Raw genomic sequence first — 13,871 nt, 5'->3', positions numbered from 1 at the left:
CTCTGGAGGCAATTTGATCCAACTGAGTAATTTACAGATTGTTGGTTAAAAAACAAACACCATATCGCTCTTTGCAACCCCGCAGGGGTTGAACTTTGTCCCCTGAAAAGACACGTTGACGTCTTAACCCCTGGCACCTATGAACGCGGCCTTATTTGGAAAGAGGGTCTCTGCATATGTCATAGAATTAAAAAGACGAGGTTATACTCCATCAGGGTGGGTCCTAATCCAACACAAGAGGAGGGAAACACCATGTGAACATGGGCTGGGACTGGGGAGACGCTGCCAGGAACACCCGGGGCCCCTAAAAGCTGGAAGGTCCTCCTCTCAGAGCTTCCGAGGGAGAGCGGCCCTGCCGGTACCTGGATTTTGGGCTTTTGGCTTCTAGAACTGAGAGAATACTCTTCTACTGTTTTAAGCCACCCAGTTTGTGGAAATTTGTTACGGCAGCCCCAGGAAAGGAATATACTCACTGATACCTGCCCTCTACTCCAGCCCCAAATCATCCACAGGTGTTGAAAAGCATCAGCTCCAAGTTCCTTATATTAAGCTAATTAGAGCAGATGGAAAGAAACTACGGGGTCTCTTCATTCGAAGTCTTTCTTGAGCACCAAGTGTTTAGCAAACAAAACTCTTTCAAAGCCCCACTGAGACCCGATTAAAGGCAAGACAACCCACCTGAATGGGTAAGAGGCCAGGGTTTCTTCTACAAAGCACGCTGGTCTCTCCCCACCTGAATGGGTAAGAGGCCAGGGTTTCTTCTACAAAGCATGCTGGTCTCTCCCCACCTGAATGGGTAAGAGGCCAGGGTTTCTTCTACAAAGCACGCTGGTCTCTCCGGGCAGGAAGCTTCTCCTCCCTTTACCTGGATCTCTTGTGATGAGCCCCTTTCCACCTTGTACTGGTCTCGTCTGTGTTGGCACGACTTTCCACTACCAGATTGTCATCTCCTTGAAGACTAGAGCCTCGTCTGGTTGCCATTTCTACCTCCAAGGCATCTGGCACAGTGACTTATCACAGTTGATGCTTAGTTGAAAACAATACATGTTTTAAAAAGAGATCGTTTGAAAAGTTCTGTAAAAAGAGAACTCAAAGAGAATGCTATCAAAGGCTTGCCTGGCAGAAGGGCTCCTAGGACTTGCTCGGTGCACAGAAGAGTGTCTTTTCTGAAGTGCACGCGCTGTCTGCATGCCCACGGCAGCGGCCACTGCAGGAAGCGGGGCAGCTTTTCTCCAGACCAGGCCGAGCATCCTCGCCACCCCGCCACACGACTCATTTCCGTCGCCAGCTTCTTTGCAAAGGTTGAACGGAGATCAGCTTAGGCCTGGCAAGGAGGATGCTGACAAATTTGAAAACGATAAGGCCTCAGAGGTCTAAGAGCACTTGCATTTTATGCCAATCAGCTGTAACCACGTGCTCTGAAATCGACTGAAGAAGGAAAACAGCAGTGTCTACGGCACCTTTTGCGGCGCAGACCCCCAGCTCCGCTTGCTCTCGCCCTGTCCAGAGGGCGGTCGTAAGAAACGCGCCATTAAGCCTTTCCAGACTCTGGTCTGCTTTGGCTACACAATCACAGGCCCTGAGTCAAACTGTGAACGCTGGGGGTGGCGGTCTGGCTAAATGAGGATGAAGGTGATGAAATCTTGATTACATCTTCCGTGTGTGACTCACACCCACCTGGTTTGCTTCTCAGTAAACAAAGCTGTCAGCGTGGGCCTCCCTTGGAGATAAAACCCTGAGGTAATGGTAGCAAAGCCGATATTAAATGCTGACACCCAGGAAGGGCTGAGCAGGGAGGAAGGCATCTCCCAGCTATTAAGATCGGAACTGAGCCCAAGCCAGTCTCGATTCTGGATAAACTGCAGCAGCTACCTCTGGATGTTTTCCACCAGCAAGAAGGAGAAACCGTCTACATAAGAGATACTTGCCATTTCACTGGAATCGAGCAAGAGTTCCTTTGCAAAGACAGAACAGCCTGCTTGTGCGTCAAGCAGAGGCGATGTAGCTGGTGTGGCCATTTAGCATTTCCACAGCGAGGCCACTCACAGACCAAGCTGCCTGTTTATCCGAACTTTGTGCAGTTGCTGCGGAGGTGTTTATGTCAGGTATCTGACTGTATGGGGAGTCACCTGGGCCCGGGACTCTTGTCCCTTAGAATCACTTACAGCTCCCTGGCCCGTGTTTGTGTTTCAAATTTGATATGCACGTCGACTTCTTAGGTAAAAAAAAGTGCCACTTAGGCTGCCGTCTTTCTTTTCAAAATCAGGACCTGATGTAAATGCATCAGATCCACTTGTGAATCAAGAGAAGGAGGAGGAGAAAAAAGAAGAAAGAAGAAAAAAACAAAGAAAGAAAGAAAAAAGAAGAAAGGAAAGACAGACTAAGGAACCAGTATTACACAGAAAAGCAAAGTGTTTTCAGCTGAGGTCCATAAAAATCAGTTAAAAAGGAAACTCAGGCTGTGATTTTTACCCGAGCCTGAGCTAAGGCTCTGCCACGTGCCTGGCGCGAGGACACGCTGCCGGGCTCACCATACACGACCGTGCACAGCCCTGCGCAGAGCACGGTCTCCAAACCCACGTTTACACAAGATGATCTGACAAAAGTTTCCTTTTATCTTTAAAGGTTTGTGAATTCATGTACAGAGAATTCAACCAGACTAAATATCTGAAGTAAAATATCCTGGAAAATCTAGGGCACATGGTTAAAGTACTTGTGAACTCACGCAAATGAAAGATCAGGTTTTTCCTAAGAAATTCACTGTCCTCACTCAATTCCTGCGTTCCTTTAATTTAATCAAATAATGTGCTTTAACATCAAAGTTCACAGGGTTCCTGAGTACATTTCCCCAACCACAATCTCTTAATACTCCAGGATCAGTAAAATCTGCAAATCCCTCCCTTTCCCATTGTTTGCTGCCCAGGACTAGTGCTGGACGAACACCCAGCAGTGACTCAGCATAAGCTGAGGGCCAGGGACAGGAGGACGTCCTCCTACGCTGGGTCCCGCCTCTTAGAACACCCAGACATCACGAGCCCTGACGTGACCAGGCGTCCTGCTGACTGGGGGGCACTGGAGTACCTGCACGGGCGCGCCCAGCGAGGCTCACCTCTGGGTGTGCCAGGCTCGGCTCCTGGGGGCTTGGGTGACGCTGGCTGTAAAGCAGTAACCTGTCAGCTGACCTGCCCAGAGGTGGGAGCCCAGGCGCGCTACGGAAACGGGGCTGCCACCTCCCGGCTCCCTGTCTGCTGGACCCAGCCTGGCCCCGGCGCGCGGCTCACTCCTGCAATTCGTCATGACCTTTCTACTGCATTTCTGCTTCACCCCCCTGCGCAGTAAGTCCCTGGAGGAAAAATCTTTATGTTCCTTCGGTCTTCCACGGTACTTCGCTCGGGTTTTTCCTTGACCATCCTAAGAACGACGATTGATGGGTGCTACAGAATAAAAACACTTTATTTAAATCAAGCCCATCCGTTTGGAAAAGTGCACTTCCCCAGTTAAGACTTCATAGCAGAATATACTTTCAGAAAGTGGGAAATAGAAATCAACAGGTGGACTATTTTCTTGGTAAAATGTTAATAATAATAATAATAAATGTCGACACTAATTGGGCACCAGCTGAATTGCTGCTGACCTCAGCAGGCCTCCGCCTTGGAGTCTGTGGCCCAGCTCCCCAGCCTCTGATTCTGTCTGAAAGTTACCAAAAAGTCTGTCAAGCAAGGTGGGCAAGACTGGAAATTCTAGAGTGTCTCCCCCCGCGAGCCCCCAGTGAGCGGGAATGGCCACCAGTCCCTGCCCTGGAGGGGCCCCGGCCCCGAGCTCAGGCACCGCTGGCTGGCCGGGGACCTCGCACGACCACTGTAGGGTCCTCATCCGCAGACAGTCCTCACGCACCTGAATCAGCCACCGCGCTGCCTGAATTTCTGCTTTGTCCGAAAACACAGAAGGAGAGATGGCAGACAGCCCACGGCCCGCACGGATGGGGCTCCCTGGAGCGCGGGGGTGGGACGGTAGGGCCGGGGGCCGGAGCAGCTCCAGGACCCATGGGTGATGCCCGCCTGGACAGCTCAGGGCCGGGCAGCCTGCGCCCGGGGCTCGTCCCCTCTCCCTGCTCACAGCCCAGAGGTCGCTGTCCTCCGGGAAGGCTGTCCCCAAGCTCCCGAGGCACCTGGAGCTCGTGTGTGCGCCCAGCGGGCCTGGCTCCCGGCAGGTGTGCAGGGCTCCCCTCCTTGCAGGGGAACCTCGGCTCCTGGAGAAGCCTTCCCCCCGTTCCAGCCTTGGACACATGCACGCACACGCACGCGCACGCGCACACCTGGAGGATGTAGCTCACAGCCTCTGTGTCTTGGGGGGAGGCACCACGTCCCCTCTGTCACTGCAGGGGGCTGGCCCGCGAGAGGATGGCCTTTCTCTCCTCTTCACGGAGACACACCTGCCCAGTCACCGCCCCCTCCTCACTTTAAGGCCAGTGGGGCAGTGAGAAGCATTTCGGACCATACAGATCCCGTTTGAAACCCGCCTGCAGCTGCTGCGTGGATCTGGGGGAGTCGTTTGGAATCCCTGGGCCTCGGCTTTCTGCTGGAATTGGGATCCTGATTTTCGTTCATTCTAGTGAAATATACGTAACATAGAAATACCTTCTTAACTAGTTTTAAGTGTACAGTTCAAGGGCATTCAGGACATTCACCTTGTGCAACCATCACCACCATTGTCCCCAGAACTTTCTCATCTCCCCAAACTGAGCCTCTGCCCCACCAAACACCAACTCCCCGACCCCTCCCAAGCCCCAGGCCCCCACCAGCCACCTGTCTCTGCGGGACCCCGTCTGGGGGGATCAGACACTCGCGATAGCCTTACCCCAGGTGGTCAGGGGCGTTGGGTGAGGTCATGTACCCCAAGCGTCTGCCCCAGGCCCAGCATACGGTAAGCGCTCAATAACTGTTATCTTCCTCTCTCCTGCTTCTTTCCTCACGTGAACTTGGACCTGGACGTCGGTCTGCCTTCTCCCAGAGCTGTCACCTCAGGCCCCGGGGACACGTGGGGCTGTCCTCGCAGGTCAGAACATGCTTCTACAGGAAGGTCGTGGGTTGGGCATGCATTTGGTTTGGAATCAAATTCTTAGAATACATCATGTGAATTCAGAGAAAGAATTCTAATCGCGGGACGGCGAACAGTGCTGTGTGTCCCGGCAGAGCCCTTGGGGCGGGGAGGGGAGTCAGGAGTGAGGGTCCTGGCTGGGGCAGGAGACCCCTGCCTCATGGTGACCGCAGTCAGGGCGGAAGGGCCGCCGCTGAGTCACACCTACGATGGAATGCTCCAGAAGTGCCGTGTTTGCGTGAAGACAGAGTCTCCCCGATCCCTCCTCTGGATGTCGCCCCTCCGTCCCGAGCCTGCTGATGGCCTCGGGCGTCGCTGCATATCCCTGGCCCTCCTCCACCCACCCGCGGCCACTCGTCCTGTTGCGACGCTGCCACGTTCAGGGCTTAGTGTCTGTTTTCTTCTTTGCCATCGTATTGGGTGGAATAATGTCCCCCAAAGTCACGTCCACGAACCTGTGAACGTGGCCTTATTTGCAAACAGGAGAAGGAATAACCTGCTGTCTTCAGCTCCCAGCCTGGGCTCCTTTGTGCCGTGGGAAAGGGGACCCCGCCGTTCACACGAACCCACCTCACAGGGGCCTTGCTTGTTTTTTTAATTAATTTATTTATTTATGGCTGTGTTGGGTCTCCGTTTCTGTGCGAGGGCTTTCTCCAGTTGCGGCAAGTGGGGGCCACTCTTCATCGCGGTGTGCGGGCCTCTCACTATCATGGCTTCTCTTGTTGTGGAGCACAGGCTCCAGACGCGCAGGCTCAGTAATTGTGGCTCACGGACCCAGTTGCTCCGCGGCATGTGGGATCTTCCCAGACCAGGGCTTGAACCCGTGTCCCCTGCATTGTCAGGCAGACTCTCAACCACTGCGCCACCAGGGAAGCCCAACACAGGGGCCTTTCCTATGGGAATTTGCTCATCACAGACACAGAATAAGCCCCCGTGAGCTCCTCCCTGGGAAGGGCCTCAGAGCAGCACCCAAGAGCTCAAATAAAGGGAAGATGCTTTGATACTTTCTGTAACAGGTGCTGAGTTCCTGGGTCAAAACTTATCAAAGGCCATGAATCCAGACAACGTGATGAGACATGAACCCTTACTCAGAGGTTTCTGTTCAGCCTATTGTCTTTGACACAGGAAACTTCTTATGTTTCAAATCAGGCTCTGTTCTTAAAAGAGCTCGCACTTCACTGTGGCTTTTGAGAAGTTCTGCCGGCGCTGTTTCCTCCTCACGCCTTCTGCTGAGCCCGAGGTGGCAGGGGGGAGCTGGACTTGGAATGTTTGAGGATGTCGAGCCTGTGACCTTGGTGAGTTATTAATAAAGAGCCATGCTTGCTAGATGCCCGCTTCTAGAATATGATTTAGAGGCCAACCCAACCAATGTGACTGTGCTAGGAAGCAAATCACAAGCGATGAACTGCCCTCTGTCCCAAGGCCAACACCTCTTCACTGTGTTCTGCTTGCATCCGGACGCCCTGAGGCCGCGGTGTGGAGACCATGGCGTCTCTCTCAAGGGCTGTGGAGGAGACAAAGTCAGGCAGGTCTTTCTGCTGCAGGACGGCTCCCAGGCTGTGACGGGCTGACGAGCCCAGGACATCCCGGGAGGGCCAGCCTGTTGGCCACAGAGTATCTGCTCCCACCTTGAGGGATGCCAGTGCTTCCCGGACAGTTTGATAAATGCTGACTGTGTCTCAAAGCATCTTGCACTTCATCTCACCTTAATGCTTTTCTTCAGCTGTGTCATTTAGGGATATTTTCTTTCCATTTCGAGAACGTATGCTCCTTGATATCAGACCTCCATAAATGCTCTAGAATCCTATTATTATAAATACTGACAAATATTTGTCGGTATAAATACTGACAAATACTGATTATAAGTACTGACAAAATGAATTGTCCCCAACAATGGCAACTACTCGGAATAAGCAGAGAGAAAAGCAAACCAGAGCTCCCGTGTACTAGCCACGTGAGCTGGGGCAGAGTATGAGCCTCTAGTCTCACGGGCTGCCAAGATTACAGGACAGAACGTATAAAACCCTCGGCACAGGGCCTGGTACACGCTAAGTGGTCCACGGATGTGAGCAATGACCAGGCCGAGCATCTACACGCCCTCAGGAACTTGTGATTCCGTTGGCAAGAGAAGCTTTCGCGCGTGAAGTTACAACCGGGACCTGAAGTTGATAAGAATGAAACTTCCCCTCTTTGGGGGCACTACATGCCCCTTGTAACTGTGCACATCGGGATGGTGGGTCAAAGCACAGTAGAAGCTGCGGTGATAGTGGGATTCTGTGGGTCCCTCATTCCGCCACACGACTCGGGATTTTCTTTATTCTGTGTGTCTGAGCACGAGGAGCCGGGGGTTGGCCGGGGAGGTGGCTGCGCAGACCCTGGGCCTCCATGGAATCCCAGCGACGCTCTGCGGGCAGAACCAGGACCAGTGGGCCCACGGCTCAGGAACACAGCTCCGCATGGCGTGAGGAAGACCCTCGGGCCCGGGCCCCAAGCTCCCCTCCTGGAGCAGCTCCACCTGGGCTGCATGACCTCTCGGCAGGTTAGATGTAACGCGGAGGAGACTCAGTCCTCAAGGGTGGAGGGACCAGCTTGTCCTCAGACTGTCCTCATGCCACAGCCTGATGGCTCTAGGCCATGATCACAGGGTCCAGCTCGGTCTTTTTTTTCTGACAGCGTGAAGCCACCACGAAAGAGCAGGGCCACGCAGACGTGTCCAGTCTTGGTTTCCTACTTGCTGGGTGAGTTACGTAATCTCCCCGATGCTCGCTTGTCTTGCCTGGAAACTGGGGATGTTGATACCTGTGCATTGATACGCTTACAAGGCAAAGAGCACTGGGACACTCAGCAAATCCTGGATCCCTTCCTGACTCTCCGGAAAAGCCTGCAGAGACCGTTCTCAAGGGTGGAGAGGACCACTGTCCCTCCCTGGGGTGGAGAGTCAGGAGAGGGTTGACTGGAAAGTTGGGAAAGTGAGTGTCAGACCACAGGGAACAGGGAACACGGAATCTGCCAACCTCAGCTAGTCCCTCTGTCGGGATGAACGACTGGGTTAGAGACGGCACGGCCACGGGACCCGAACGGCCCAGCTCTGTGGACCACACGCTGCTCCGGCCCCATCATCTGTGCCCCGGGGCCCAGAAGGCACATCTTCCTCATCTTGTCCTCAGGGGGCCCTTTGTACCAGTTCTGGGGACACCCGATGTGCCCGACACACAGGAGGGGGTTGTTACAGCTGCCGAGCAATGACGTGACCTCACACGCACACCCCATGGTGCCACCTTCCAAGAGCTGCTCCCACGGAGCTTTGCCACGCTGTGGACAACGGGGAAAAAGCGAGGGGACTGGGAGAGGGAAGCCCACTGCCTCCTGATTTTCCTTCTATTGGCCAATGTTGACACGAGTTCTCAACGTCTGAGCCTGGTCTGAGTGTTCAGGACTTTGCTGAATGAATAGAGACCAACCTGGCCTGCAAAATGCATCATTATAGAGTATCCACAAAGAGAGAGACTATAATGTGAGCACCATCTTTTACCGTCATGAAATTAAAACTACAGACAAGAGATACATTTGAATAAAATACGATAATTTAAACATTTATTATTTCGTTTCTTTATAGTTCATAAAATAAAGTGGCTAAAGTTAAGTGGCTAAAAAGGTAAGAGTCTTTCAAGTATTAAATCTCTCAAAGGGAATTTGTCACACTCAAGTTTTGGAAAAAAAGATTGATAATAAAAAATATGAAAGGGCTCATATAAATTCTGAAATCAAGGAACATCTGAGGAACACCTGTAAACAAATCTGAATTGGCTTAATTGAATCCAAGGCGTTATTCATGATCAATGTATTAAGATCTTATTTTCAGAACAAAATTTAATTTACAAAGACTCACCTGCCAGAAGTCAGCCACGGTTGCGGGCAGCGGTCCTTGGGTGGCGATGTACGCGGGCTTCCTGGGGTCGTGGTCCATCTGCGGAGACAAGACCGCAGAAGAAAGACGAGCTGGAGAGCGGGTGATGGGCCGGCCGCAGGGAGGGACGCGGCGTGTCCTGTGCTCACGGTCCCGGCCCTCGACCCACACGTCTGCGGAGTGGGAGACCCGCCGCTCCGCCCCACGGCCCCTCCTGACTCCAAGCCGCCTGTGTTTTAGGCGGGTCCTGGGGCCCCCCGGCGCCTGGAGCCTGGCGATTGGCGCTGTTTTCCTTGCCCCGGGATGGAGATAACTGAGCAGCGTCGGTAGGAACCGTGACCCAGAGACCAGATACCAGCGCGTTAACCCACGCACAGGCCGCGCTAGGCAGGGTGGTGGGGACGAAGCGGGGGCACCCAAGGCAGCACCCAGGCCACCAACATGGGGACCCGTCCGCGGGCGCGTGTGATCGCAGAGGAGTTTGGCCGGCGTGCACAGCCTCCACGGCCACCACTGGCCACGCACAGGGTTCGAGGTAACGCGGCCGAGGTTAGCACTGAGGGCGCTGTGCTGGGCAGAGGGCAGGGGCACGGCTGGGGCCTGGAGGGATCCAGCAGCAATGCCTCCCAGGATGAGTTACGCCCCTCCCGTGGCGGCTGGTTTCTCTTTACCCCGAAAGGGGCTCGGGCCCAGGGTCCTCCTGGGGTCTGAGAGCCAGCGCGGCACACGCTGCCTAGCCTTCCAGCAGCTGACTCCCCTGTTCTCTTTCCACCTCGCCAGACAAGGACCGAAAACAAACAAAGGAGAATGCCGTGGTGGGTTTCCTGGCTAGGTGATCTGTCCGAATGCAGCCTGCTGGCTTTGAGAGAGGAAGTTTGGCCTAAAAGACCTTCATTATAACACCTAATTCAAAGACTGACTAAGCAGAAAAAAAAGAACATGAGAACGAAGCCTGGAGAAGCAAACAGGATTAAATCAGACGGACGGGGCTCTTTCCCCTCACGCTGGCATCCTAAGAGGACAGGGAGGGACCAGGCGAGGTGTTAGCAAAGACGTCCTTGCTGTCACCCCCTTGAGGACCGCAGAGGCCTCGCCCAGAAGAGAGTGGGCGGGTCTCCCCGTGGTGTCAGGCGTTTGCTCACTTATCAGACTGTACAGCATCCTTCATTCCTACCCATCCAGCACCAGTTTCTACGCTTTTGACACCAGCGTTTGATGAAAGATTTAAAATGCTCTGCACTTAAAGGTACCTGTTAAGAATACATCTCCCAATACGGTGAAAAACACAGAGGGTGCAACCACACGTGATTCTACGGCGACACGTGAGGACGTCACCTGAAAGCCCCCTCCGAGTTTGGGTGTGAGAAGAGCCCGCGTGAGGTGCGTCCGCCTTAACACGAATCCAGTGAATCCTCCCGCATCGCCCGCCCCTCAACACTTTCGGGGCCGATGGTTGTCAGCGTGAAAGGATGCCCCCAGCACACCTTCTAATTATGTGCACCACGAAAGAGGGAAAGAGCACAAAAGAACAGGTGTAAGTTATTGTAACAGAACAACATCTGACGCTAGCTGGAGGGTGGAGGGGCAGGAAAAAAACGCTTTTTGTGCATCTAATTTAGTGAGATTCGTAATTGAAACCGGAAATGCACAACACACACAATACAGGTAAAATTACGTTACTCTGTAGCTGAAAGCCCCAATTAAAATGTTTCAGTAGGAAAATGCTTGCCAGAAATAAGGAGTTTTATGTTCAAAACATGCATTTGTTGGGGGTGACAGCTATTTACGGAGACCCCTATCTCTTCCCTGCAAATAGTTCTGCATGAAAAGTAAAACCCCACCTCCTTTTCAAGTGTGCTTTTTTGCCCAAAGCAATTCAGAGAGCAACACATTGGAAAATTGATAGTACGTTCAACCTAGCACATTTAGCGGCTTCCACAATGAGAAATATGCGATTGAAAGTAAAAATCGGAACAGGGTTTCGGGAGGGTAAATAAGGCCCCCTGTCATGGGAGGTCTTGATATCATGGTGTTCCCATCTTCCCCATCCACTGCTCAAACTGAGACCGGGAACGGAGGACATGGGGCTAGGGGTAAGGAGGCAGGGGGTGCTCAATGGCCCATCACTCCCCTCCCCCTTGGCTGCGTCACATGGCTGCCACCTGGAAGGCAGTAAGTGATCACAGAGCGGTGACATGTGCCACCAGTTGAACAGTAACTGAGACGACCACCACCATCGCCTCATCCCGTGCACATCCTGTTGGACAGAAAATAAGTCTGGGCAGAAGCACTCTGTGCGTGTAGCAAAGATAAGGCCACGGGAGTCTCAGCCCAGTTCTGGGCATCTCTGACTGAATGAAAGCAAAAATTTCACTAAGTGCACCGAAGTCTTACTACACTTAAGATCTCCAAGGTGGGATAAGCATAACTGGAGGAAATTGCGTCAGTTTCTACGGACACAACTTCTCCATCAGGAGCTCTGGCTGCCAACCCAGCCTGGTGGGGGACGACGCCTCCACCTCCAGCTCCTGGTGGGGATGAGCATTGGCTTCTGCTGGCATCTGAGCTGAATCTTCCCCCGTTCTTCCTTGTTGTTTCCCATTTCTTTGTAGTGTACTTTTTATCTGTAGGACTGCTGTGATTACAAACACAAGCTCCAGCAATGTGAATGAAGTCAGGGTCTCTGGCCTCACTCTCAGTGTCTGTAAAATGGGTGAAGCGGGGGCGGGGAGGCGGGACATGGTCTCTACAGGCCCTTTAGCTCTGGGATTCTGGGATTTTTTTCAGAAAAAGTAGACCCCCAAAGTTTGTGTTCAATCTACTGTTCATGTGGCTGACTGAGTCTTATGAAGATACCACATGAACTAGGGTGCCTGCAAGGTATATCCCTATGAATTTCTAAATGCACAGTTAAAAAAAAAAAACCTAGCGATTTGGTTCAAGCTGTAGAATGACAGTTATAAATGACCATGAGTAACTAGTTCTAAACTGCATTAAAAAATGTAGTACTATTTTCCCAAGGTTCCAAATAAAACTCATCCTAAAAACTAAGCCTTCAGCATATTAAGACCAGGGCGCCTGTGCTCTGAAGCCTTGAAGGGTGACTGGCAGGGGTGGTGCCGGCTGGTGCGCAGGTGAGGGCAGGGCCGGTACTGCCCCCGGACCACCTGGTGGCCCAAAGTCTCAGGGAAGGTCTGGGCCAGCCTCTGGTAGGGGGGCCATGGGGGTCACGTCTCCTACCCTGCAATCTCACACAAGGTGAACAGGCAGGTCACCTTCCTGTATTCCTATCTGCCCACCTTACACCTGCTTTTCGTAACATGTAAAGCAAATTTCACAGATGTTTTCTTAAGAACAAGAGAACATCAAGCCTGAGTTTTCAAGTCACTTTTCCAGACACCAAGTCTTAATGTGAGAGTTTGCTGGGAAATTGTAGCATTAGTAAAATCAGTGGGAGAGAGTCTGGCTTTTTTTTTTCATATGCTTATGAGTTGAGATTTATTTAAGAAAAGTATTGGCTATAAACCATAATTATACACATATAGATGTTGGCTTGTAAATCCGAAAACCAAGGAATTGGCCCCCATAGTTGGCCAATTTCTTAGGATGTTCAGGGCATCTGAGCAGTCATCCTTTTCTGAAGAGTCAGTCTGTATCTACTTAAATTTGTTAAACGCATTCTGAGTTCAAAAATGAAACCATTTCCCCCCTGAATAAACAGAGAAATGAAGAGTAAGTTTACTTTCAAGTGTTGTTGGGACGTTCAGACTCGTCCCTGGTAAGGGGACCCATGTGCTGCTGTGTTCAGGCCCGCCACCGCTTGGTCCACGCCCGACAGTGACCAAGCTCCAGCGCGGCCGATGGAGCTTTCCCGCAGACACCCCATGCGGGGAGGGAGAATTCCCATTTACTTTCATGACCTCTGATTTCAGAGCAGAGATTGCACATTATTTACTACTGGATGGCTTCCTGAAATTTAATGAGGACTAAGTACAAACATGACAGATGTCGTTATTGTAGTTTTATCCTGCACGGTCACGGGCTTCTTGGGCTCTCACTGTAAGCTTCTCACTCGATTCTGCTAGGAAGCTCATTATCATCAGACCTTCAGTCATTTCAGGAGGAGGTACTGAGGATTTCTTCTAGTTCATGCTTCCAACCCAAATTTGCACAAAAAAGAACTGTGGCATGAAATAAAAGGAAAACATAAAAGACACCAAAAAATCACTTGCCTCTCCTGGCCTCACCTTCTGACCCAAGTCCCTGCCCCGTCAAGCCTGAGAGGCTGTTCTGAATTTCCACCAGCAAGAGAGAGACGGGGAAGGCACAGGAGTACGGGGCTGCTGGTGGGCGGCCTCTGGGAGAGATGCAGCTTCTCACCAGCACCCTGTCCTCACTGAGTCCTAACTTTAGCCTGAAATAGCTCCGACGTCTGGAAGCCGGAACCCATAAAATGGGGGAGAGTCGGGCACCCCCCAACACTGAACTCCCGTCTCTGAGACGTGAAAAGAATTGCTTTATTGCTCATTCTCGTCCTGTCACGTGGTTCATCCCAGGGAAGGAGCCCAGCGGGAATAAGGCAGCTCTTTCCCTTCTACAGACCATCACCATGACCCTTGTGTAGGGAGCAAGTCCAGGCAGCTACAAAGCCCACCCTCACTGGACGAGAGATGCGTAAATCAGTGGGGCTTTGGCTTGGTTTTTTGAATTTAGAATTGATGGAAAAATACCAAACTCAACAAGTGTGTTTATTGAGAAAGACTGATTGAACGGCTCCAGTTAGGCCTCTGAACACAGACGGAGCCAACGTTTGAGGTCTACTCTGCTGGAGGGAAAGGAGTGACTCCTTAAAAATAACCCCAGAAAC

The 13,871-nt window shown here is 52.2% G+C and overlaps 1 protein-coding gene across 1 annotated transcript in view; it reads right to left on the bottom strand.

The window, feature by feature from the left end:
- Positions 1-13,871, bottom strand: part of PTPRN2 (protein tyrosine phosphatase receptor type N2) — a 717,039-nt gene that overhangs the window by 31,474 nt on the left and 671,694 nt on the right. Inside the window, exon 17 of the mRNA XM_036863887.1 lies at positions 8,987-9,064. Coding sequence (XP_036719782.1) covers positions 8,987-9,064 — 78 coding nt within the window. The remainder of the gene's footprint in view (positions 1-8,986; positions 9,065-13,871) is intronic.

This window comes from Balaenoptera musculus, chromosome 9 (assembly GCF_009873245.2).
Source record: "Balaenoptera musculus isolate JJ_BM4_2016_0621 chromosome 9, mBalMus1.pri.v3, whole genome shotgun sequence".
Taxonomy (NCBI): Eukaryota; Metazoa; Chordata; class Mammalia; order Artiodactyla; family Balaenopteridae; genus Balaenoptera; species Balaenoptera musculus.
This window is presented reverse-complemented; position numbering and strand designations above follow the sequence as displayed.